Here is a 27,278-nt window from a genome sequence, read left to right on the forward strand (position 1 = left end):
AGGCTTTTCCTTTAATGTACTAAGTAGACCAGAGTTATCAGTTATATTATAGTTATATATTAGTTATATTATATTAGTAATATTGGGATATTTAGTCATAAACACTACTTTCTACCAATCTTTAGATTATTTTTGTCTTTCATTTTTTAATACAATAACATTAGTAATAACAACAACGACTATTATTAATATAATTATGTAAAAAATTCAACAAAATAAAAATAAAATCTGTGTTCCATGTTCCATAAAATATTATTTTTTTATTTAGTTTTATATAAATAATGAATTATTTTATTTTATTTTTTAAATTAAGCTAAAATAAAAACACTAATCTTTTATGAAACATGGAACACAAACAGTTATATAAAAATTTAAACAAAAATACTTTTCCATAATCTTTTATGGAACACAAAGCTTGTCTCTATTAATATATTTATAATATATATAAACAGACTCTTTGACCCACTGAATTTAAATTATATGGTTCAAAGAGTCTGTTTTTGATACAATATGAGTGAACTTAATATTGACTTCCTGTGGGATAATCTCCACATACCAGCTGCTCACTGTTGTAGTTTCCCTCTATAATGCGGTCATAAGAGATGCCTACAGGCACGATCAGAACATCGGGGATGCTGTTGGCACAGAGTGCGTCAACCACGATTGAGAGCATGCCCGCGCGTGCTGGAGATGGCTTTCCACTGCGAGAGCGTGTGCCCTCTAAATACACCTCCAAAAACTGCTGCTGCCGCAACAACTCTTCCGTGTACTGAAATTGAGAGGAGAACAGAAGATTAACCCACAACGAATATTACAATCCTTAAGATCCATGACCCACCCTTTGCAAATTCCCTGTAATTAAAGCAGCCCATTGTGGTAATGTGGTGCTCAACAGGAGACAGCATTAATAATGCAGGAGTAATCCATCAGCTTCCTGTGACAGCCACCTCCAATCACAAGCCTCTCTACAGTCGCTACAATGACAATCACCATGCCATTTTAACTAAAGCACTAGAGCAGACCATGTTACAGCTGATTCAGTTTCCTATCGCTCACAGGATATTTCCTACCTAGGGCTGTCATCGACTAAAGATTTTTCTGGTAGACTAGTCGTCGTTCATGTGAAGCGATTAAGTCGACTAATCGCATGTTTATATTAATAACCCATATAATTCATAATAATGAGCCTTTAATTGCCAATAGCCCATCAGCACTCAAGCGCACACATAAAGCTTGCCAAAGCTCACGGGTTGAAGTAATGATTATGAATGCGTCAGGAAAGAATGTAAGAAGGCTGCCACAGAAGAGCGTACGCTGCTTGCGTCCAGCGGATATTCTTCAAAAATGGCGCTACGCTGAACCAGAGGAGACGAATTGTTGAATAAAGTCCTTGTTTTATTTTCTTTGCGCAGAAAAAGTGTTCTCGTCGCTTCATTAAATTCAGATTGAACTACTGATGGCAGATGGACTATTTTGACAATGCTTTTCATACTTTTCTGGGCCTCGACAGTGATTATTACTTGGAAGTCAATGGGACAGTCACAAACCTCCCGGTTTTCATTCAAAATATCTTAAATTGTGTTTCGAAGACGAGCGAAGCTTTTACGGGTTTGGAACGACATGGGGGTAAGTGATTAATGACAAAATTTTCATTTTGGGGTGGAGTAACCCTTTAACATTATAATTAGGGTTGCCGTTGGGCCGATAGACGATGCCATCGTCCATCACCGATGGCTGATAGACATCACGATGTTGAGCCGGCATCGTGATCCCTCCGCCCAGTATCCCCCGCAATCTGCCGCATCCCAATACCGTGTTCGGAAATAAAATGACATGTACTACAGAACCCCTAAAGGGGTCAGCAAGTAAGTTTGGCATCGGGCCAAACTAAATTTTCGCCACAAGACGGCAGGCCAGAACATAGTCAAAGGATAATTTAAGAAATTAATTTAAAAAAAAAAATGCAACTAGAATTGCCTGAAAGTGTCTTTTGTAACTGGTAGTGAGTTACTCTGTGGTAAATCCTGTAGTAGGACAGTCATTAACAAAAAGCCACATTTGCGTGGCGGTGTCCGGCAGAGTATGTGAGTGGAGTGGAGTGTCAACAATTTCCCCTCCGCGCATTTAATAATCACTCTGCTCCAGCTCCACTCCGGGTTCAACATTTCCCGCTCCTGCTCCACTCCGCACTCACTGATATCAGAAACACCGCTCCGCGTCTAAAGTATTTCAGTAGGTTTGAAATATCAAAATTCTGTTCATAACGTATATTAAAAAATAAAATAAATAAAATAACAGGAGAGTTTCAAAGTGGCTTATTGGAACACTAGTGTGCAAACTTTTATTCCTACCACATGACAAGCTAATAACATGGTTGTCAGCATTAAAAGGTATAATTGCTGCTTTTTGCAGTGCAAATTTTGTTTGTGATTAAAATAAGAGTACGTTTTCATCCTTTATTTTACCTACAGATCGATGCATTTCTTACAGATTTCTGCTCATTCGAAATCAGATACAGATGAAGTAGCACTGTAAGATCACATTTGTTTGAATGCATGAAGTGTTGTAGTAGCTACTTGTTTAAATCATGCTTTCAGCTGAAAATATTCAGTATCTAGAAGGAACAAACAAATTCCTTGAAAACTATAGCCTTCACAGTCTTTCTGATTTGAGTGATCCTTCTCTATCAAGCTAGCTAAATATGTTTAACATGTGAATTCTTGCTAAATGTGCAGTTATATTACGGGTCGTTGGTATGAATTGTACTCGTGATGGAGCGGTGGTGGAGCGCTCTTGTAGTGAGTGAAACCGTCCACCGCCTGTTACCGACCACTGCCCTAAAGGGAATAAATACAAGATGAAAATATATATTTCAATACTTCCTCTCACAGATTTATCATTAGCTAATTAATTAACCTGTATATAAAATTGAGGGCATCAGGGAGCCGCTATTATGCCTGTATCCTGTATCCACATTCTCTAACTCCCAACCCACCCCCACCCCACCCCCACGATGTCATCGTCCATCGCGATGTTTCAATGAAGACATCGCACAACACTAATTATAATAATCCATTAATGAGTGCTTTCTGTGTTTTCTGCAGTGCAGTTTTCTGCAGTGGACATGTACGTTCCATACAGATTACATAATCTAAAAGTATTTGTTTTCAATTTGAATTGGTTCATTTAAAATTAGACATTTTCTATAGATATATTTTCCTGTCTGTGAGGCAAAGACAGAGTTACGTTTTTTTTGGACGCACTCAAGTTCACAGAGACCGAGATGGCAGAAAGTGCCCTCTTTGCTTTCATTATTTTACAAAGCACAACGTTTTGTTATGTTTGTTGTGAGTGCACACAAAGGAAAGTAGACCTTTTACAGATTCGAAAGATGTATTACTCTTAAATGCAAGTTAAATGCAAATGATCGCACCAACTGTCATGCAGTGAGCACATTACTGTTCAGATTCCACACTCCGCACAAACACTTGAATAGAGCACATTTTTCTAGGTTAATGTTAGAGGGAGTGGCCATGTAATATTGGTGCTACTCACACGTTTCAGATGACAAACCACATTTGAGGTCGAGGATCGAAAGGAATGTTTGCGTGTCCTGACCAATGTACTGTAATCACCACATAGACCAGCTGTTAATAATCGGTCCATCACGGAGTGTGTGACTTCACCACTTCCTGTGGGGGTTTTTTGTGCGATTAAGCGACTAATGAAATTTTGATCGAATTATGCTGTCTTCACGTGCTATCGGAATTATCGTAAATACGAGTTTCCGAATCATAAATTGGATGTGAACGGCCTCTCAAGTCGTATTTACTAATGGGAAATTCGGAAATAATTTTGATACCAGAGTTTCCGAGTTGGGCTTTAAACATGATGGAGGGGACAACCATTGCTGCTGTCAATGCTGTTCTCACAACAACTACATCCTTTTGTCTTGTCACTAAAGTAGTGCATTTATAGGCTACATATGAACGATCATTTGAAGCATACTGTATGTTCTGCAACTGCATGTGTCGCGCGGTGATTTACATGATTGTCAACCAATGGGATGCTACATTTTACTCTTTCTGACATTGAAGCACTTGAATACGACAAGCTCGTAATCACGACTTCATAAGTGGGAAATAGGAAATTTCCGATAGCACATGTAGGCAGCATAAGGCTTTTCTGGTCAACTAACGGTTAGTCGACTATTAGACGACAGCTCTAATCCTACCACACACAGCCACATTCACCCTTTTTTTTTTTTAAATAGCCAAACCGAAACTCCAAGTCATTTTCTCCGAAATAGAGAGCATGTACCAGAGGTTTGACCCAAAACTTTTGAACAGTAATGTATGCGCATTTATAGTAAGAGTTTGGTTCCTCTGAAGGTTTTTTCCCTTCTCTACCTAAAATCTTAGGTAGTTTCCTTGCCACGTTTTCACCGTGGGCTTTAGGACATTAAGGTACAATTTTCTGTAAATCTGCTTTGAAACTTATGATCTAACACCACTATACAAATTATCTTAAATCTCTGTGGACTTACTGCATGTAACAGTGATCTGTATAACACATCCTTCTTCCCGTCTGATGTCTCATCCAGTTTACGACGAATGAAAAATCCTCCGAGTTTTCGTATTAGTGTGCTAAGGAAGTACAATGCATACATGCCTTATGTTATATTCACATATCAGTTTGACTGTCTATTGTCGAAATACAGTGCAACTTAAAAAATAACAACAAGATAATCATGACTTTGTACCTTAAGATGGGGATGTTTAGGTTGTTGCCAGCTGCGATGTGAGGGGCTTTGATGTTGTGACAAAACAGGATAAAGGTGATGAGCAGGTAGTCTATGTGGGACTTGTGAACAGGAAGGAAGACCAAGGGAACATTGTACTAGAAGACACACAATAAGATGTTTGTTATACTTCTAGATAACTGTATAAATCTACACCTGTAATTGTTCACCCATTATATTACATTAAATATACATAAAAAAGGTGGTGGATAGACATTGTTTGTTAATGAACTGTTCATCTGTATATCTTCTTGTAATAAGTGAGCTTGTCAACTGATGGTTTTATCTGTGGCTGTTTTGGGAGTTGTTACAGTATGTGTGGTAGTGCAGATAAGAAGAAATGCCCATGTTGGGTGGGAATAGGCTATGTAGATGTCTGACCTCAGATGCTGCTTTCTTCACCATCTCCAGCTGACCTTTATGGATCTGAATGCTCCAGAAGAATCCATTAAACAATTTCAACAACACCCATCCTGTTAATCTAAGAGACATCCAAGAAAGAGAGAAGATGTAGGATTTGTTTCTAATCAGTGAACAAATTACAAAACCAAAATTATATTTCTCCTTAAAAATATAAAGATTTATACTATTTAAAATTTAAATGTCTATTTTGATTCAGGAAAGACACATTAAATCTATCAAAAGTGAGAGTAAAGATTTTTACATGGTTACAAAATATTTATATTTTAAATAAATGTTGTTCTTTTGAACTTGAAAAATACATATCACGGTTTCCACAAAAATATTAATCAGCAACATCTTAAAGGGTTAGTTCACCCAAAAATGAAAATTAACCTGTTTTTTACTCACCCTCGAGGCATCCGAGGTGTATATGACTTTCTTCTTTCAGATGAATCCAATCGGAGTTATATTAAAAATTGTCCTGGCTCTTCCAAGCGTTATCATTGTAGTGGATGGGTGCTTTTTGTTCTACAGTCCACAAGACATCAAATAAAAAGCACGCATCCATAATAAAACATGCATCACATGGCTCAGGGGCGTGAATAAAGGTCTCCTGTAGCGAATCCATGCATTTTTGTAAGAAAAATATCTATATTTAAAACTTAATAAACACTTTTCTATCACTTCACCTAACCGTCATATGCGGAAACCATTCAGGCGGATGACATAGGACGTGGGCGTTGCGCGATTAGTAGGGGTGCTCCGATCAGGATTCTTGAGGCCGATCACAGAAAGCAGTATCTGCCGATCCGATCACCGATACCGATCTTTTTAAAGCCTTCTTTTTATCATGTAGAATTATTTATAGTGATGATCCAATCAAGATTTTTAGACATTTAATCAGGGCCTGAATTTCATTTTTGAAAATGAATTCCCCTCTTAGGTAACTCTTGTGAGAGAGGATTTTTTTTTTATTTGAGGGGTGGAGGATGGCATTTTTTAGACATTTTTCAAAAATATATATTTATCTCACCTAAATGTTTGATCATGCACTGCATTTTAGTTTTGATAATCGTGCAATTGTTGCACAATAGCTTACACACAGCACAAGCCTGATTTCATGAGCTGTATGTGAGATGGGCCTTTTACACCTGGTTCACACATACTCCGTTTGCAGTGTGTATGCAGTCCATGTGTGGTACGTAAGCAGAGCAGAAGAAGCACTGACTGTGAGAGTCACATGGGAGTCGGCTCCTGATGGCTGTTTATTACAAACACAACATTTAGCCATTGTTTTGATTTCAAATCCAAACATTGTTACAACCGTGTGCAGTATGAACGGTCTAATCCGTTAACATGAGCGCAGAAAAAAATATGCACTGCATACGCAATGCAAACCATATGTGTGAACCTGGCGTTATGCGTGTGCCCTTCAAGTGTGCATGAGCGCACGGTCTCCAGGAGAGTGTGTGAGCGCCGAGTAGTTTAAACACTGGCAAGAATTAAGCTCGTTTATAGTGCAGACGTGATGTGATTTGAAGCCATTTGCGCATTTTGAGAGAGAAATTCACTCACGCTGTTTGTGAAATTATGTCTCACAGAACTTCTCAAATTACTTTATAAGTTATTTAATGAAGAAATATGAATTGTACAGCATTATAATTATTTCACTCGTGCCGGACAGAGACTGAGAATGCCGGAGGATTTCAATATAAGCCAAGAGGAGACTGGTTTTCCTTTGCTAAAGTAAGGAAACTTTGCTTCCTTTGCTCCTCATGAAACTAGCATATCTTAGAGGCGCGCACGACGCATACGTCCTACGTCATCCACCCGGAACGGCTTCCGCGTATGACAGATAGCGGAAGTGATAGAAAAGTGTTTATTACGTTGGAAATCTAGATATTTTTCTTACAAAAACGCATGGATTCGCAACAGGATCATGCCCCTTTAATCATGCCCCGGAGACGCGTTTTATTATGGATGCGCGCTTTTTATTTGACATCTTGTGGACTGTAGAACAAAAAGCTCCCACCCATTGCAATGATAACGCTTGGAAGAGCCAGGACAATTTTTAAAGTGCCCCTATTATGGATTTTTGAAAATGTGTGTAACACAGCTCTAAGTGAATGAAAACATCCTGCAAAGTTTTAAATCTGAAAGTGCACTGTGTATAAAGTTAATGAGTCGACTCTGAATCATTAAAACGAGTCGTTTTTTAAATGAATCCCAAGCCGTTTCATGTTGATGTCAACATGAAACATTAGCATATTGCCCGCTCACTTGTTGCACTAGCAGACCTGGGAAAACTTAATTTTCACATTGGTCTGAATGAAAATGCAAATTCATTCTTTGCCACTAGGTGCCGCTAAAAATAGCTGTTTCCCCGTTAACGGCTTTACACATGCTCACAAACACAGCTTTAAATGAAATCGACCAATGGGACCAATCACCGCAGATTAGCGTCACGCAAAGGAGGGGTTTGGAAAAATAAATCGTTGAGCGAATCGTTTGGGAGTCGTTGAGCAAATAAGGGGAAAATAAATGCATATTATAAGAAAATGGAAGTGTTTTTTGACCTTGCATGCATGTCAACCTGTTGCTGGGTACTCCCAAAACCAAAATATGAACCTTTCATAACCCATAATAGGAGCGCTTTAATATAACTCAGATTGGATTCGTCTGAAAAAAGAAAATCATATACACCTAGGATGCCTTTTTGGGTGAAGCAAAGCACCAATAAGCACCAATCAGCATATTAAAATGATTTATGAAGGACCATGTGACACTGACAACTGGAATAATGGCTGCTGAAATGTTTCAGAAATGCTGCTTTGCCATGACATAAATAAATTACATTTTAAAATATGATAAAATATAAAATGATTATTTTAAATTGTAATAATATTTCAAAATATTACTGTTTTACTTCATTTTTGATCAAATAAATGCAGCCTAGTTTTAAACATTACAATAATAGAACTGTGAGTTATTCCATAAATATCAAAGTTAATTTGCATTTAGATTCATCGGCTGTTGTTTTGTAAATTGTAGCTTTGCTCATGGAGCATTTTGTGAAAACTCTACCTGATGAAGGCAGGTGAGATGTTGGCAACCATTTCCTGCAGGAATCCTCTGGTCTTCCGTCTAACTTTACTGACAGCTTTGGAATCCACTCCAGACTCTGCATCTGTGCTGGCACCCTCAGATGCTACCTCCACGATAGCACTTTCCAGCCTACAGCAATAACACTCACAGTCAATCTGGATGCTATTATGCATTCCTGCTGCTTAGAAACAGACCTTTACATTGATTGCACTTGTTCCTTGCTTTTAAACATTTGGTACCTGCTGTTGTTAAGCACGTTCTCCACCACATTGCGAGCAAACATGTCTTTCCGGACATCTCTCTCCAAGACAAACAGCACATAACTCAGCCTCCGTGCAAGCCAACCTCTGTGTCTGCAGTATACAAAATACAAGATAGCTGAGTATGAAACGTTTTAAGAGTATTAATGTATAGTATATTTAACTTAAAGGATTATTTCAACAAAAAATTAAGAATTCTGTCATTATTTACCAAATCATTCTCATGTTGCTCCTTCTATAGAACATGAAATTAGATAAAATCATGAAAAACCTTCTTGATTTATTTATGAATCAGACTGATTTGATTGACTCAATGATTCTGTTTTAACAGTTCTCTTTTTTTGTGCAATTTTTGGAGCCATTTGGTAGAACCCTTCGTGCTGACAGGCAATATCAAATTATTCCTGCTCTATTACGCACTGTCCTCTTCCTCCCCTGATTGGCAGTACCAGCTCAGACCACCTTTGGTCCATGTCATGTGATCTAGGTACATAATATCCCCTGACAAACAGTGTTAATAATTTATTTCCTGACTTTCCACTCCTCACAGAAACCTACAACCTTCCATTTGACACTTGAATGTAAATACACGGCGGGTCATTTGGTGGGGAAACTACATCTGACCAACTACGGTATTAATGGCGTATCACAAACTAAACTTGGTAAATGAATTGTACTATACAGCAAGCAACTAAGCAATGTGAGTATTCTCATGATAAATAATGAGGGAAGCAGTCATGTATTCATAGCCATCAGGTCTACGGCCAAAAGAGGTTGATGTTTACCTTGTGTGCGTTTCATTGATGTAAATCACATTACGGAGCCCTAGTGAAGGGATGCTGAGATTGAACAGCCTCTCCTGGAACACATAATTGTAGTAATAGTCAAACTACAGATGTTTCTTACACATGTGCATTCAGTCAATATGCCAAAGCTTCGACAAACTAACCTGACTCAGGGGTGTGCAAGAGTGACAGCATCTTCCAACAAATGGTCTCTTCCTGTTCAGCAGACCCTCCTTCCAAGTGGTGGTCATAGAACGAAGGACAGACGGGCTGGAGCTTCTGTCCTACATGACAAATACAATGTTTACTGTACAAAAGATCACTGCAACAAGATCAATCTTATTAACCTAACCTTCCAAAAACCTTCCATTTGTTGACATTAGTTATGTATTAGGTATCATGAACTAACAATTAACAAAATTTTTACAGCATGTATTAATCTAGGTTAATGCCATTTCTTTATATATTTCCTTGTTAATTTAAACAACTTGAAATGTAAAAAATAAATATTAACCTATATAAATAAAAGCTATAAAACATTGTTTTTTTTTTTTCAACTGACATTTCTGGTACTTCTACTGTATTGACAAAGCTGTTTTTAAACTTTATTGTATTCAACAGGGTGCTAATACATTGAAAAATTTGATCAAATATTTTATATAATGAGAGTAATAATTATCTGCAATTTCAGAATTACAGAAATTATCTTTTTTTTTAATTCCGAGACTGTGGGAAATAAATAAAAATTACAGTCGTTGAGGTAAGTAAATAAATAAATAAATAGGCAGAAAGAAAGAATGGATACCTGAAAGAAAAAAAAAAGTTTTTAGTTATTTTACCTTATTTTTAAATTGTGATGTTGCAAAAGCGATGGTTACGGGTGGTGGAAAGGTGTTCTGAATGGTTCCTTACTGGCCCAAGTCAAAACAGCCTACATCCACTTAAATCTCAATATTTTAATCCTTGGTGTGATTTAAATCCCTTCTTTACAGCAAGTCTATAGGATTTTGGTTTGTTTTATTGTCAATAAGGGTTATAAACGTAGGTGTGATCACAAGATAATAAACTACCCTCAACAGGCCTCATTATTTGAGATATCATTTAAGTCTGTAGCACAAACAGCACAGGACAAGTTACACACTGATGTTTAATACTTAAGGTTAAGGGTTTGTTCAAATCTTTTAAGCATAAGCAATAACAGTGATGCTTTCTTTAGTATGCTCTAGTTTCTCCATACTAACCTGGTCCTCAATGGGATGCTTCAGACAACCACTTCCAGCGTCAGGATTATTGGCCAGGAGAATGTTATCTGGACTCCCCAGAACCATGTGGACATCCATCACCTCTCTTCAAACCACACATCAACAACAAAACTGTGGGAGGGAAAGAAAAACAGAGAATAAGCAGAGGTCCATTGCCACCCTCTGTGCTTTAGTTCAAAACACGGACAAGCTCTGATTACAGCTTTTCACAATAGATCACCACAGCCGGCAAAATATTCCACAGAAAGCTAGAACGTGAAACCATTGTGTCTTCTATTCGACACGGCACCTCCAGCTCAACTGCAGCTGAATACCAGGAATGTCAGACGATGCGTTTCAGCCAATCACAGCAAACAAATAAGGTTCACCAAACCTGCTGCGGTGGTTTCAGGTGAGCTGATCATTCTGACAAAGATTTCAGGAAGAACGACAACAAAACAAGCAGAGCTTGATTGCAGTTTAGTGCATCATGGCTCAGTCTACTTTCCTGATCTTCGCCGCCTTGGGATAAAGAAAACCGACAGGCTTGACAACAGCTCAAAGCACATGAGACACCATCAGTTAAACTAACCTCACGGTTGCCAAAACCGAGCGCACGTGCGACGTAAGAAGACACGGCCACTCTTCTTACCTCTGCACCTCTTTCATAATGTCCTGGGTGACCTGCGGCTACATAATCTCTTGTTTTTATCTGCTGATTTGCTGACCCGTGGATGAGAGCATCTACCCTCCGGTTTCATGTTAAAGCGCAACGGCCTCCTGCCTGTGGAAAACACGCTGAAATAAAAAGGGGGCTGATGGAAGCATACAATAAATTGCAGCTGTCCAGTTCAGAGGTAAACTGTAAGGGTGGTAGTCACAGCAAAACCAAACGGTGCCTGTGCTCCTATATTTAAGGAAGACGAGCTGTGGAAAAAAAGCTTGTGCCAAATTGAGGGTGCAGAATGTACCCTTTGAAAATCACATGAGAGATCTGCACATGTTCAGTGCATCAAGCACATCACTTCCAACAAATAAATAAGAATGCTATTTGAACCTTACATGTTTGTCTTTCTAACATTTGGTTGTGGCATAAAAACACAAGGTGAGAAGGAGAACTCGAAAAATTAGACATGAAGTTTAAAGGCTCTGACGTTTTTTAATTTCCTCTTGTGGTCAAACACAGTGTACTGTTGTCTGTATTACTATGGGTTCTTCTTATTTCCTCTGTGACTGCACTTCTTCAAAACACCCCATCAGCAGCTCACAAGGGCATTACAGAAGCCGCAGTGGGGCCGTTTAGTCCATTGGTAGAATACACAGAGGCTGTATTATTGATGTGTTTTTTTTAATCTTTTGTGCGTCATGGGTAGAAAAATGAGATTAAGATTTAGTTTTGTATCTTAATGGGACATATTATAGAATAGTCAAATCAAGTGACCATTATTTATAGCTCTTTTTACAATGCAGATTGTGTCAAAGCAGCTTTACAGTATTAAACAGGAAATAGTGTGTAGAAATAGTGTTCCGTTCTCCTCTGGCCAGATGAAACCAGCAGTTTAATTGTAGGAATACGCATCTAGATTTTCACATTTCATTGAATGTGACTGAAAGAGATGTTCTCTTGCAATTTTAACCTGCAACTGCAAGAAAACATCAGAATTATGGAAGAAGAAGAAAAAAAATTAATGAAAAATAAATAAATCACACTGTCCTTTTTGGGAAAAAAACAATTTGTAGATGTAAAATCAGAATTGAGAGAAAAAAAGGCTGAATTATAAGATACATTTAGAATCATAATTGTGCAAATCAGAGAAAAATCTTTTGATCTTTTATTTTAAAAATTCACAAAAAATCTAACCTTTCATTGGATAATAAGAATTTAAAATGGGGGGAAATATCATTATGAAAAATATTATATAATATGAACATGAAATTATCCAGCCATGGCTTCCTGTTTCACAGAAATATAAATAGGAGGGAAAACAAAGCCCAAATTCCCTTAATCATCCATCACAATGAGAAAAACCAAAGAATATATTTCTGATGTGCAGCAAAAGATAATTGAGCTTCACAAATTAGTGAAGTGGCTTTAAGAAAAGAGCTAGAGCAGTGAAAATTCCCATTTCCACCATCAGGGCAATAATTAAGAATTTCCAATCAACATAAAATATTACAAAACTGCCTGGAAGAGGACGTGTGTCTATATCGTCCTAATGCACGGTGAGAAGGAGAGTTTGAGTGGCTAAAGACTCTCCAAGGACCACAGCTGGAGAATTGCAGAAAATAGTTGAGTCTCGGGGTGAGAAAACCTTTAAAAAAAATAAAATAAAATAAAATAAAATTCAAACAGCCCTACATCACCACATGTTGTTCGGGAGGGTTTCAAGAAAAATTATGCTAGCTCATCCAAAAACAAACTCCAGCATATTCAGTTGTCAGACACGACTGGAACTTCAAATGGGACTGGCTTCTATGGTCAGATGAAACTGAAAAATGAGCTTTTTAGCAGCAAACACTCAAGATGGGTTTGGTGAAGACAGGGATAAAAAGTACCCCATGTGTACAATGAAATATACTGCTGTATTTTTGATGTTGTGGGCCTATATTTCTGTTGGAGGTCCTGGACATCTTGTTTAGACACATGGCATCATGGATTCCATCAAATACCAACAGATAAAAAATCAATTAGTGACTGACTCTTATGTTGGCCATGTTTGGATCTTCCAACCGTACAATAATCCAAACACAAACCTCAAAAACTACACAAAAATGGGTCACTGAGCACAAAACCAAGCTTCTGCTGGCCATTCCAGTCCTCTGACCTGAGCCCTATAGAAAATGAGTGAGGTGAACTGAAGAGAAGAAGCACCAACATGGAGCTGGGAATCTAAAGGGTCTGGAGTGATTCTGGATGAAGGAATGGTCTCTGATCTCTTGTCAGGTGTTCTCTAACCTCATCAGGCATTATAGCTGTTAAACTGGCAAATGGAGGTTTCAAAAAGTATTGAATAAATGGGTGCCGTTAATTGTGGCCAATGTGAATTAGAACAAAAACATTTATTTCATAATGATATTTCCCCCCGTTTTAAATTCTTATAATCCAATGAAAGGTTAGATTTTTGTGAATTTTTTAAATAAAAGATCAAAAGGATTAACAATGCAGATTAATTTTCACAGCCTTCTTTGATCATATTTACCAAGGGTGCCAATATTTTTGGCCATGACTGTAATTATTATAATGTTATGGCTGATGATTGATAAATGGCTGATATTAAAAATATATTTTTAAATGCTATATGTGAATTGAAAATTGTGAAAATTGTTATAATGTAAAATATGAAAAATAGATAATCATTTTGAAATCGGTTAGATTCAACAAACATTTTACTTTGTTCAATTACAAGTGTTTTTAAATATTAATTTTGTGAGCATTAGATGACAGCAAAGCAATCTAAATGTAAAAAAAAAATAGCACAGCTGAATTTCGAATAGACTGTAAAAAAACAAAAAACAATTTATTTTTAAACTCCAATATCAGCCAGTAACTGATAATACTGACTATATTGCGCATGTCTGGTCATAACTGTGCCTTAAAGATATTCCCCTTCAAAACATTTGAATATTCCAAAAAATGTGGTTACCAATTGAAGTGCTTAATATTCCAATCACAATATACTTTAATCACTTTTGCCTATAGTTCTTGGCTGACAGTAATGTAATTAAGATGACTCAATCACATGCTCTCATTAGGGTGGAAGTGGGTCAGCAGAAGAGTGGGTCTTTGAATGAATGACTGGAGCAAACCAAGCTGGCAGGAGGGAGGGAGGAAAAGATGGGATAATCTCTTTCACAATGAATAACAACCCCAAGCAAGACTCAGAGCACATGCTGAACGAGCCTGGGGAGAAAGAGAAAGTTGTACAACGAGTCACAACGCAGCTGCCAAATGAGAGTTCATTGAACTCTGCAAGCCCTGCCTGCATTGCCTGATGTGATCTACACCAATAGGCAACCAGAACAGGACACTGATGAGAAAGGAGAAAAGATGACCACGTTTTCTGAGAAAGTCTGGCTGGTTGTCAAAACCCACAGAAAGGAGACCTGCTCAAAGAGACAAAGTGAAAAATAGCCCTGGACTGGCTGTGAAACATTTAAAAGCTGCTGAATGGGCACTGTCTGAAAATAATGCTGTATGATCAACATTTTTAAAGCAATCTTTAGTGGTTTCACAACTTTAAAATGTCAAACTGATCCTATAATAATCAATGGTGCTGTAAGCCAGAGTAGCTGCCACTAGATTTTAAACATAATTGAATTTGATGGGTAAATCCACCAGCAATGCAGGGCAGTGGGTTAATCTGTCTCGCAATCTGTTCATCTGAACTATAAAACAAGAAGAAAAAAGAACAAGCACATGGACACACACAAGGCAATGACAATCCACCATTACTTTATATTGAAATAATCCGAACCATAACAAAATTCCATAACAAACCTACATTATTCAGAAGTTTAAGTATTAATTTGTTAATGAGTAATCAAAAAGACAGATTGTGGAATTTATTAAACTAGCAGAAAGGATTAGCTATTACAAAATAATGAAAAACTTGATAACTTAGGTAATATAGTTAGATTTAATGAAATATCAGGGAAAAATCAGAACAGATAAATAAAAAATAAAAAAGTCATTATAAATTCATGCTGAACATTGCCTGTACATACCGATTATTTTAAAGAAGAGGAGACAGATATTTTCTTCAGAATTGTGATGCACGTTTAAGTGTAATTGATTGACATTTTAAAAAAATAGAAGTAGGCCAGGGATATGCATTGGTTATTGATTGGATTTTCAGATGTAGCACTCAAAAATGTTGGCCAATGAACGTGAACTTGATGGGGCTGGTTTAAGCGGACTTAATGAGACGTCCTGCATAAGTCACAAGACAGAAGGCTGTCGTTTTCACCAGAAGATCCAGTTATGACATTCTGATTAAACATAACAAGGTCAATACATTTTTAATTGTTCACACGATCTATAACATGCATTTAGAAAATAGATAGGATGAATTTTTCATTTAATGCATTAAGTGAAACATTTAAACTAAACAAAAACCATTAAGAAATAGTCCAAAAAAATAAAAGGTAGAATGCATAATGTATTATTAGTCTAAGCTTCAATAGGGTAAGATTAATAATATTTAATTAATGTAATAATGTGCGTTTATTTAACGTAGTGTACATAATAAATTTGTAATTTAAATGTTATTTAGCATTTTTTGATTATATAATTTTGTTTCTTTCCATGAGAGCGACTATAAACGAGGATGGAGAAAGGCTTTATCAGCATGTAAAACCAAATGTCCATATAATGGTACGTTGTCAACATGCAAGATGCGAGATCAGAGGACAAAAGTCTCTGGACAGATGTTGTTGTGACATCTGATAGATGCATTTACCCATTATCTAACATAAAATTAACCTAGCATGAGTTTATAGAAATATCTGTATCTCCATCTATACTGTGATTTTGGCCTGTCCTACCAACAACAAAACAACATTTGGTTCCAGTTTCATTAATCTAAGATGTGAAAGCTTCTGGCTCTGTTAGACTCTGTTAGATTTTATTATTCAGTTCATTTTTCAGTTTACATTAATATTACTTTTTTCAGTACATGTTATGTCTATTTAATTTTGATGTGTATTCAATGCTAACACAAGATGGCATTAATGACAAACCCTATGAAAAATAAATAGATAAAACAGCTCACATCATTTTCTGTCTGACCTCCTAAAGGTTGATCATCGCCATCTTTTGAAGGTTAAGCACCTTTCCCTGACCATTTGCTAAAAAAATACCAAGAGTTCCAGGCCCTACGCTGTACCGTATTATGAATGCACGCGCCTCCGCTGATGTCCTTTCTCTCGCTAGTGTAGTTAACCGAGTCTTTGTCAACTCAAACACGTTTGGCTCGAGCAAACTGCCAAGATCAGTCTTATCTCTTGAGCCACATGCAGAGTCAGGACGTTTCGCCCAGAAAGCACTGCATTTGCAAACACTGCAATTGTAAACGGTGTGTTTTAAATAAAGCGACGGGGTTAGCGTTAAACGGGTAACGTTAGTAAATGTGAAATTCATTTAAGATAACGGCACTGACTGTAAGCGGTCAACCCAAAAATAACATATTTTAATTTAAATTTACAGTAATTTGGTTTTGCCGGTTCGCTGCTGCATTGGGCTCATTGAGCTGCAGCTTTCCCTTATGCTAGCTTGCTAACCGACCAACCCATGCGCCCACCTTCATTTGTGCATCAAAACGAAACAGAGTCCGCGGAGAAAACGTGGTATGCAACGAGGAAAGTTTTACCTCAAGAAAATGCCTTTGTTGCGCCATCACCGATGAAATTGACGTCTTTTGCGTACTGGAAACCGGCACTCGTCCTTGAAACTGCCCACAACGCAACCTATAGCCAGCACTGCACTTGAGGGGAAAGATGTATGACAGCTGAGCTCGAGTTTTTTTCGCTGCCCGACGCTGTCATCATGGCAGTGCTGTAATTCTGGTTAAAACCACTAAGGGTCGTAGTTAGATTGTGCGAAAAAGTCCGATTACTACATGCAGCTAAAGGTTGTAGTGTGGTTAACATCACTTGAAGAGACATTTACGTAAATTGAGTCAGTCACACACACACACACACACACACACATTAATGCTATCTGTATAGATAAACAGCTTAAAACAATGTAACAAAACTTTATTTATCCCATATAAGGAGCATTTAATATAATGCTTCCAGTGTGCGAGACTGACTATATGATGACTTCTAGCAGAATGAAACATTGTATGTGCTTGATCTTTGGATAAAGATTAAGCTCCATGGTGAACTACTAAACAAAACTATTTGCATTAAATTCACCTCACTAATCTGGATGCAGTTGGTGTCTCCAAGCAAAATCTTTTTAAGTCTTGTCCAGACATCCTGCTGGGTCTTAATTGTGTATTCACAAATGAACAAGAACATTTGCATATATATTCTGTACACGTTCCTCTTTAATTATGCTAGTGTGTATAACAACATTTATCTTCATTTCGTAGTCTTTGGAAAAGAGGAAGGTTTAGGCTTCAAAGACTCGAGCTGCTCATGTGGTATCTGCTGTGTGCTCCTACAAATACCTACAGGAATTTCTTCCCATGAAATCTTGCAAAGTTATTCTGAAGGAGGGGTCCAAGTTATATCCAGCAACCAGAATGTCATAGATTCTTTATCTAGCCCCTTTTGACACATTTAAACTTCTAGGAAAGGGTTTTGCACATTTACAAAATATAGATCTAGTTCAAATTAATTTATGTTGTTAATGGGAATCCATTTTTGTTAATACTGTGCTCTCAACAGCAAATTTGGTCACGTGACTCCAGGACAGTCACAGATCGGGCCATTTTCTGAGTCAGCCACATCAACTGGCATCAGTATTCAGAGTGAGTACAGCTGAGGTTGCCATGCCCTTTCCCATCACTCCTTGTCTGCCTATTGCAAGCTTTGGCAGTTGATATTTCCCAGGTGAAAAACAAGTGCACTTCCATAAAGTAGGCTACTTAAAGTGCTCTATCTTGTACACTAATTTTGTAGGCTACTTAATATACTAAAAATTATTATTTAGTACTTCTTAAGATAAACTTAAGATCATCTAAGTGTACTTAACTGTGCTATTTTGGGACACCTTGAATATGAACTAAAATGCACTTTTAACATACCATCTCTGTATTTAAAATATGTATTTATTTAGTTGCCACTTGTAGTACACTTGAACCATCTTTCATACACTAGTACACTCAAGTGTACAACAAGTGGTGACTAAATACATTAGTGACACTTAGCCTGCATTTTAAAATCTCTATTTGAATGTTGCAACATTTTTATTTTTAAACCTTTATTTGAATATGACAACATAATATCGTGCTCTACAATATTTCTATGAATAAATCTCTGACAGTGACCCCTCCCCTCTCAGCCAATACCTGTGTGCATAGTTATCATCCATAGCAATGACGTCAACTTAGCTTAAGACTTCTCTCTGCTATTTAGGAGAACTCTTAGTGGTAAGATACGGGTCTAGAAATCACGCTTTTAAAATGAGGCTCTCATATATCCAGGTTTTTCAAAGACAAATCTGTTTTTGAGAGGGTGAAAAAATATATCTTATTTTCATTTTAAGTCATCTTGAGGCTTTAGGAATTTGCTGAGGCCCCCTAGTGGGGTCTCCTGGGTGCTTTGCGGGTGATTGTCCTAGATTGCATATTTAGAACTTGGTGTTTGAAGCTTCACAAGGAATGAAAGATAGCACAAATATTTAGCATTGTTTATGGTATGGCATACACACCTGATATTACTTAACACAAAGAAGTCTCGGGACATCTGAACAGCTTGAACACCTGGAAGGCTCTTCATAGTCAGCTGTAACGCTAGCTGTCCCTGGGCTCTGGGCCTCAGAGTTGATTTGCATCTACCATAGTTTTCTCTCAGGCATTGCACTCTAATGTATCCCAGTGGTCTCTTCCATTCTCATGATAATGAGCACAAGAGAAAGTAGCCTTTGCTGTGCTATAATTTTATCACGTGGGATATCAGTGCCTGTGCTATCTTCACCTGATCATTTTACATCAGCGCTAGTAATTAGCTAATTTTGGCTGTGTGTATGTTTTGATCTTATAAAAGAGTTATTTATGAAAGACACGCTCCTTTTATTTCTCTGTACCATCACCTTACTATGTTAAACTAAACAAAATGGTCGGTTATGTTTAAGGTCTAACATTCTCTTTTTACAACACAGCAAAAAATAATATTCTTAAGGAGTATATTTATCAAAAAGCAAAGTAAAAACATCCTTAGAACAAAATTAATTAAACTGATTATCTTAACTACACTAAAAAATTTTTTTCGAAAAACAAAACAAATATAAAAAAAATAAATAAATAAACAGTATTTCAGTTATTCTACTTTAAAATTTTATGTTAAATTTAATGTATCACTTGCATTTACTGGCAATTTTTGAGTGAAAATTATTTCTACACCATTTCTTAGTATATCTGTCACGGTGCACAGAGCGAGGAGGAACGAGGAACACGGAGACGAGGATAACTTTCAAAATAACAGTCTTTAATAAACTCAAACAGGGCAAGACAAGGCAAGGCTGAGACACACAGGAACACAATGAGTAGACCAGACGACAAGGAACTGAACAGACAGGAATTAATATACACAAGATAATTAAACACACACACACACACACACACACACACACACACAGCTGAACGAAATCATATTAATTAATCAAACTAAACAAGCACAGGAAAACAAGAGGGTGGGAAACACAACACAGGGCTGACATAACTCCCCCCTCCCGGAAGGCGCATCCCGTGCCGTAACAGTACCACCAGGGAGTGGGGGGGTGGGCGCTCTGGAGGAACAGACAGTACAGGATGCCATGGCGGATCAGGGATCTCAGGAGGCCATGGCGGATCAGGGAGCACTGGAGACCATGGTGGATCAGGTATCTCAGGAGGCCATGGCGGATCAGGGAGCACTGGAGACCATGGTGGATCAGGTATCTCAGGAGGCCATGGCGGATCAGGGATCTCAGGAGGCCATGGCGGATCAGGGATCTCAGGAGGCCATGGCGGATCAGGGAGCACTGGAGACCATGGTGGATCAGGTATCTCAGGAGGCCATGGCGGATCAGGGATCTCAGGAGGCCATGGCGGATCAGGGAGCACTGGAGACCATGGTGGATCAGGTATCTCAGGAGGCCATGGCGGATCAGGGATCTCAGGAGGCCATGGCGGACCAGGGAGCACTGGAGACCATGGTGGATCAGGTATCTCAGGAGGCCATGGCGGATCAGGGATCTCAGGAGGCCATGGCGGATCAGGGATCTCAGGAGGCCATGGCGGATCAGGGATCTCAGGAGGCCATGGCGGATCAGGGAGCACTGGAGACCATGGCAGGTGGTCTTCATGGCCGGAATCACTACAGCCGGAACCCTACTACCCCCCTAAAAAAAAATTCCTTGGGGGAGCTTACGGGCTCCAGGGCTCTCCGTGGGCTAGACTCTGGAACAAGAAGCCCTCTCAGGGCTAAACACACAGGAACAGGCCAATCCACAGGAGCCCACTCTGGGCTAGGCTCGGAATCTGAGGCCTCTCTCAGGGTTATCTCAGGAACCGCTTCCATATCTGCAACAGGAGAGGCACTGGAGCGAACTTTGGAGCTGAAGTAAGCCGCAGCCGGTTGGCTTGACATTGGAGCGGCCAGCGGGCTTGACTTCAGAATGGCCGGCGGATTTGGGGGAGCCACAGCTGGCAGGCTTGAGTGAGCAGTGGCCCGCAAACTTGACTTTGGAGCGGCCGGCGGGCTTGGGTTAGCTGCAGCCGGCGGGGCTGGACAGATGATTGGCCAACAGACTTGACTGATGATGGACCAGCAGGCTTGAGTGAGCCGCGGCCAGCGGGCTTAACTTCGTAGTGGCCGGCGAACTTGACTGATGAACGGCCGGTGAACTTGATTGATGAGCGGCCAGCGGACTTGCAACTCTTGCGGCAATCCCGCCGACTCCCATGCATTATCCGCCGGCTATGGTGGAAGGACAATCGGCGACTTCCAAGCCGCGGGGGAAAACAAACAGGAACAAACAAAAGCTTTCAAAAAACAGAAAACAAAACGGCGAAAAGGGGGTGCCGCTTACTTTCGGTTTAGGTCTGGTCTTCTGTCACGGTGCGCACAGCGGGAAGGAACGAGGAACACTGAGACGAGGATAACTTTCAAAATAACAGTCTTTAATAAACTCAAACAGGGCAGGGCACGAGCAAGGCTGAGACACACAGCAACACAAGGAACGTAACGAGTAGACCAGACGACAAGGAACTGAACAGACAGGAACTAATATACACAAGACAATTACACACACACACACACACACACACACACAGCTGAACGAAATCATATTAACTAAACTAAACAAGGACAGGAAAATAACCATATAACCACACAAGAGGGTGGGAAACACACAACACAGGGCTGACAATATGTAGGATAATTAGTGAAAAAGTTAAAAATACAAAATAAAACAAGACAAAATATTCAAGATAAATTCTCTATTATCTCAATATTATAGAATTCTTAATACTTTACACAGTTTTGCTCATTAGATAAATTTAAATAAATTTTATAAATTTGTAGAAATGTTTTTATAGAACATCCTTAAAACACGATAAATAAAATGAAAAACAAGTCGTAATACTAAATATTGTGTGTGTGTGTGTGTGAATTGTAGGGATTTCTCTGAATTGTAGGGACTTTCCATAGACTACTATTGTTTTTATACTGACCACACAATATTTTCTATCCCCTATCCCCTATCCCAACCCTAAACCTAACCCTACCCCTTACAGAAAACCTGTTTGCATTGGCTACACTTTCAGATAAACTTCATTTAGTGTATTTAATTATTTTTCCCCTTGTGGCGACCGTAGGCCAGTCCCCACAATGTCAAAAATGTCAGGTTTTACTATCCTTGTGGGGACATTTGGTCCTTACAATGTAGGATAAACAAGAACAAACACATACATGTTTGTTTTTGTGAATTGTGGGGACATTCCATAGGCATGATGGTTTGTATACTGTACAAACCGTATTTTCTATCACCCTACACCTAAGCCTACCCCTTACAGGAAACTTTGTGCATTTTTACTTTCTCAAAAAAACTCATTCTGTACGATTTATAAGCTGTTTGAAATATGGGGACACGAGGAAATGTCCTCATAAATCACCTTCTCCTTGTAATACCTATGTCATACCCATGTCATTATACAAATTTGTGTCCTCATGTGTCACAAAAACACACGCACACACACACACACACACACACACACACATACATTTATACAGTACATATATATATCCAAAACAAGACAGAGATGCTCATACGTAATGAACATTTGTAAAGAATGTAGACTATTTCATGATTTAATGACTATTTTTTGATTTGAAAATATAATGTTATATTAATATTAAAATATAACTGTCTACTCCACATCATAATAAACCCTGCTATAATTTTGCTCTGTATAAATTAACACAGTGTCTCATGGGGTTTGAAACACATCTGTCTACAAAAGCTTCCATACAGAGATTAAGTTTTAATTGTGTTAAACCTGTTGACATTACTGTGACCAAAATGAACCGGCTGACTTTGTATTCATGATTCATACACATGAAGAAAGGCTTAAACGGGGATACTTGCCTGTCCTCAAATTTAAGGAGACACACTGTCTGAGGATAAATGCTGCTTCTCTCTAAGTGCCCTGCTTTCCTTAGAGGCTGAAACAAAATCTCTGTGAATGGCACATCCTTTGACTATCAGATTTTGTGTGCTTGTCTTCAGTCTTCTTACCTTATCTGGGGGCCCATCTTGATCTATACAGGCCCCATCTATACATTCCGCTTCGTATGTTTGATCACGGAAATCTTAAAGGCTCTTTGTACACCCATTCCCCAGTGTGATGTTTTTGGGGTGTATGACAGTGCTAGTTCATGGGTGATGACTTGGGTGGTATATTTCGGATCTAAGTGCCGCCATGAATCGTTATCAATCTGACTCGGGGTTCAGGAAAAAACTTGTTTCCTGACCTACATTGCATTGTAAGTTCCTGTAAAGGGTTGGGGGTTGACTATACCACAATGCTGTGTCATTGTTATGGCATTTTACTCTTTTTGTTTTTTTTGCACTCTACAGAAATGGAAATTACTGAGTATGAAACCGATAAACTTCTTGGAATCTTAAACGAATAGGTCACCTGAATATAAAATTTGATGAAAATGTACTTACCCGCAGGCCCCTTAGGTCATCATAGATGAGTTTATTCATCAGAACAAATTTGGAGAAATTTAGCACTACATTTAGCATTATACTTGCTCACCAGTGGATCCTCTGCAGTGAATGGGTGCCTTCAGAATGAGAGTTCAAATAGCTTTATTTATTTGACTTTAATAATATGAATTACTTGTAGATTATTGTGATAAATCCACCATTAAGAATTTTTTAACATCAAATCATTGCTTCTGGCTGTAATATTATTGTGATGTTTTTATTAGCTGTTTGGACTCTCATTCTGATGGCACCCATCCACTGGTGAGCAAGTAATGTAATGCTAAATTTCTCCAAATATCTTCTGAAGAAGAAACTACCTCTTATCTAAATCTAAATCTAAATCTTGGATGGCCTAAGGGCGAGTACATTTTCAGCAGATTTAATTTTTTGGGTGATCTGTTCCTTTAATGATGCCCATTACTGTCCTTTCCCTCAAGATAAACAGCATGAAGATTGTGCACAGCTGTATTACTGTTTTGGCTGAGTGAGACTGACCTTAATGACACTGTGCCTCTTTAAGAGGCAGTCTGGCACGACTAGGGCGCATTAGATAACTACTGATGGCAATCCACTGATCAGCATGGCTGCCTGACAGAGACGAGAAGTATTACGTAACCTGGAATGAGCATAAATTGGAAGCTGATTTTCAAACTCTCTAAAAAAAGATGCCCATTTCTATTAGATTTTCAAGTAGAAAACAGAATTTGCAGGTAGGAATGATCTTTGACAACACAGAGTTCCTATATCAGAAACTCATATGAAGGGCTGAAATGTTGCTGGGAGTTTAATTTTATATGAAAATTAAGTAGTAATAGACAAAATTACCATGTTTTTGATTAAAGCTGAGAAAATGGTCTTCCCCTTGAGACATTGGTCATTTAAAAGTCAATGTCTGGCCAGCACAGAGAGCTTTTGTGCTTTCCTTCACAATGCTATCACCAAAAGGCCTCTCCAGACTGGCTGACCAAAGAAGCGAGGGGGGTTACTGCCTACCTGTGGACCTATAAAGCAGCACTTGTGCCGACTTAAATGAACTCTGCTTTTAGGATTTATCATCATTTACCTGCAGAAGAACCGCACAAGAACCATGCAAACCTTCTGCTAGAGACCTGAGCCAACGTTTCTTCTGGATTCTTCATTGGGATGGTACGAACATTAATTCTAAATAAAATATTATGGTGCTTTTGTATTGAAAAGAGTCAAGTTAGCATTAAATATAGACAATTCAGGTCATGAGTGAGCTCATGTATAAAATCTTGAACAGAGACATTTTAGGTAAATGTAACAGTGCACTTTTTGTTCAGTGTTATGAAATGGCAGCTGTTGGTGTAATCTTCATTCTCCTCCCCATGGCATGGGCCTGTGCCCCTCAGAAAGCTGGTAAATGCATCATATTTTAAACATTTTCTCTCATTGTGGATCAAAGGGCTGTGTATTTGTTACTGGCATGATTTAATCGGCTAGATAATCCTGACAGACCAATTTTCATCTGTTTCAGATTACGTAATGGTGTCATGTTTTCCCAATGCCATCATTGCAAACGTGCCAGAATGTCCATATGGATGGGAGATTGGTCAGCTGTCACTGGGTGGCGTGTGCTACACCGGCATTAACACTCCGGGCTTCTATCGTTTCACCATCCCAGACCTGACCCCAAAGAATCACTCGTACTGCGGCACCCTGTCTGAGGTGAGCCGTTTGATTGGTTTAATGTATCCTAACTATTATTTAATCAGAAAAAGAGCTAAAAAATTGATCGGTTTCTACCTTCTTCTCAGTATGTAGGAGGCAAAGACCCACGATACATATTCTACAACTCAATAGTATCCAACGACTCCTCTCTCACTGTCCGGAACCAGCCCGTCAACTACACATTCAGTTGCACCTACAAAGCAGCTTATCTGGTTAACAATGCTGTTTTCAGTCAAAGGTAGACCCTGTTACACTGACGTCAAGTCCAGTAGGTGTAGATTTCATTGAGCCTGTGCATTCTGACCGTTGACTTGCAGCGTCTTTACTAAACCCTCTGCTTCTTCCAGAGTGGCAACAGTTTATGTCAACAACGGGAGTTTAGGTTCTTTTAAGTCTCAGTTGTCTATGAATGTGTTCACAGTGAGTACTTACACTTTCCTTAAAAGTGTCCAGTGATGACGAATATACAAAAGGAAAATTTCCTTTCTATGTTATTTGTGCGATTTTGTATAAAGGATATTTTCCCCAACAATTACTGAAAATGCCTTAGTAAATATATAATAATAATAATAATAATAAAAAATGTAGATTGTATTTGTATATATTTGTAAAATAAAATAAATAATATATATTATTTTTTTATTTTGTTTTACAAGTATATTAAGTATATATAACACTGAATTTGTTTTTTTGTTTTTTTTTTACTTTGTGGTTTGTAGAACTCAAAGTTCCTCTATGCAAAAGATGCACCATATGTGATTGACACATCTGAGATTGGATCTGAGGTGTTCATTGGCATTGAAGCAAAAGGGCTTAGTAATCGGTGAGTTGCTCAAAAGAAAGTTGTGTAGATTTGATCAAATACAGAGATAGCCAGTGTAAAAGACTGTCTATTTAATGTCTATAGATTCAAAGTTGTAATAACGAATTGCTGGGCAACACCTACTCCATATTCAACAGACAAGAAACGGTGGACTTTAATTCAGAACAGGTAAGGTTTTATTGTCAGTTCAAACATAATAGATGTTACTGTGAGTCAATACTGCTCACATATATTTGCTCTTGGTTGACAGCTGCTCTTTAGACAACACAGTCTCCATATTTGAAAATGCTAAAGACAGTCGGTCCATGTTCAAGTTCAACTCGTTCCGCTTCCAGCGGCTAGAGAAAGTTTCCACCGTGTGGCTCCACTGTGAGGTCCAAGTATGTGACGGGGAGAAGCTATTCTGTCAACCGGTGAGTATCAGTATCAATTTAATGCTGTTGTAGTTTCAAATAGATTTCTGGCTCCACTGAGACTCTTCTTAACTCTATCCAAGACTCCATGTACATCAAGAAGCACTGAATTTGAACCTGATCCAAATGGAGGCATCCTGACCATGGAGTTTCAAGTCAGAGGTATTTAACATTTTACTTCTGCATGATTACAATTTGATATTCAATAAAATGTATTTAAACCTCATAACTCTGTTTACAGCACAACACTCGTCTAGTTATATCCATCCTGCAGGTAAGTTTGAACTATCAATGAAATGCAGGACACATGAATGATTTTTATATATTGATATATTGTTTTAAAGTACACCACAGTTTTACAGCTGCTTATATATTCATTTAAAAGTTTTTTTTTTTAAATTTTTAAAATTATCTTATCAAACATAACTAAGTCACTATTCTAACTATTCTTATTCTTCTGTTTTACAGGCCCATTTCTGTGTATGCTGTCCATATTTCTACTGAATGAGTTTTTAGGATACTTAAGTTCGTAATGGGGCCAGATGTGGGTCATTCAAATGCAATGAATCACGCCTTTGCACTCATACAATTACATACAAATACTTAAAAATAGACACGCATGCATGCATACACCCACACACAGCAACCATACGTGTCTCAGGGAGTGTATTGACACATTCCTTTAAATGTTCACTTGCCGTTGCATGAATATTTGTAGAAAAAGAAAATAATATCTGAAGCAGGTATTATCAATTGTTAATCTTTAGTTTAACAGTTTTATCTTGCATTATATGTGTAAAAATATTTTGAAATATTTTTAGTAATTAAATT

General features: G+C 38.2%; 2 protein-coding genes across 3 annotated transcripts in view; one reads left to right on the plus strand and one right to left on the minus strand.

Annotated features, from left to right (window-relative positions):
- The window catches only part of gpam (glycerol-3-phosphate acyltransferase, mitochondrial), a 35,903-nt gene extending 18,760 nt beyond the window's left edge, over positions 1-17,143 (minus strand). The window contains exons 1-10 of one of the 2 annotated variants that reach the window (XM_058792789.1): positions 16,963-17,143; positions 10,595-10,726; positions 9,518-9,637; positions 9,354-9,427; positions 8,548-8,661; positions 8,288-8,437; positions 5,183-5,282; positions 4,763-4,899; positions 4,547-4,646; positions 557-769 (exon numbers count right to left, since the gene is read on the minus strand). In XM_058792789.1, the coding sequence (XP_058648772.1) occupies positions 557-769; positions 4,547-4,646; positions 4,763-4,899; positions 5,183-5,282; positions 8,288-8,437; positions 8,548-8,661; positions 9,354-9,427; positions 9,518-9,637; positions 10,595-10,693 (1,107 nt within the window). In that variant the 5' untranslated portion in view covers positions 10,694-10,726; positions 16,963-17,143. Of the gene's footprint in view, positions 1-556; positions 770-4,546; positions 4,647-4,762; positions 4,900-5,182; positions 5,283-8,287; positions 8,438-8,547; positions 8,662-9,353; positions 9,428-9,517; positions 9,638-10,594; positions 10,727-16,479; positions 16,505-16,962 lie in introns of those variants that run through there. The other variant, XM_058792790.1, reaches the window with a different exon arrangement.
- On the plus strand, positions 15,556-27,088 carry tectb (tectorin beta). The gene is made up of 12 exons (XM_058792793.1): positions 15,556-15,601; positions 24,566-24,665; positions 24,824-24,899; positions 25,018-25,208; positions 25,298-25,449; positions 25,559-25,631; positions 25,931-26,034; positions 26,119-26,202; positions 26,285-26,447; positions 26,531-26,609; positions 26,689-26,721; positions 26,916-27,088. The coding sequence occupies exons 2-12, from the start codon at positions 24,663-24,665 to the stop codon at positions 26,978-26,980; spliced, it is 1,023 nt and encodes a 340-aa protein (XP_058648776.1). The 5' UTR covers positions 15,556-15,601; positions 24,566-24,662; the 3' UTR covers positions 26,981-27,088.
- The last annotated feature ends 190 nt before the right edge of the window (positions 27,089-27,278 follow it).

Source organism: Onychostoma macrolepis, chromosome 12 (assembly GCF_012432095.1).
Source record: "Onychostoma macrolepis isolate SWU-2019 chromosome 12, ASM1243209v1, whole genome shotgun sequence".
Lineage (NCBI taxonomy): Eukaryota > Metazoa > Chordata > Actinopteri > Cypriniformes > Cyprinidae > Onychostoma > Onychostoma macrolepis.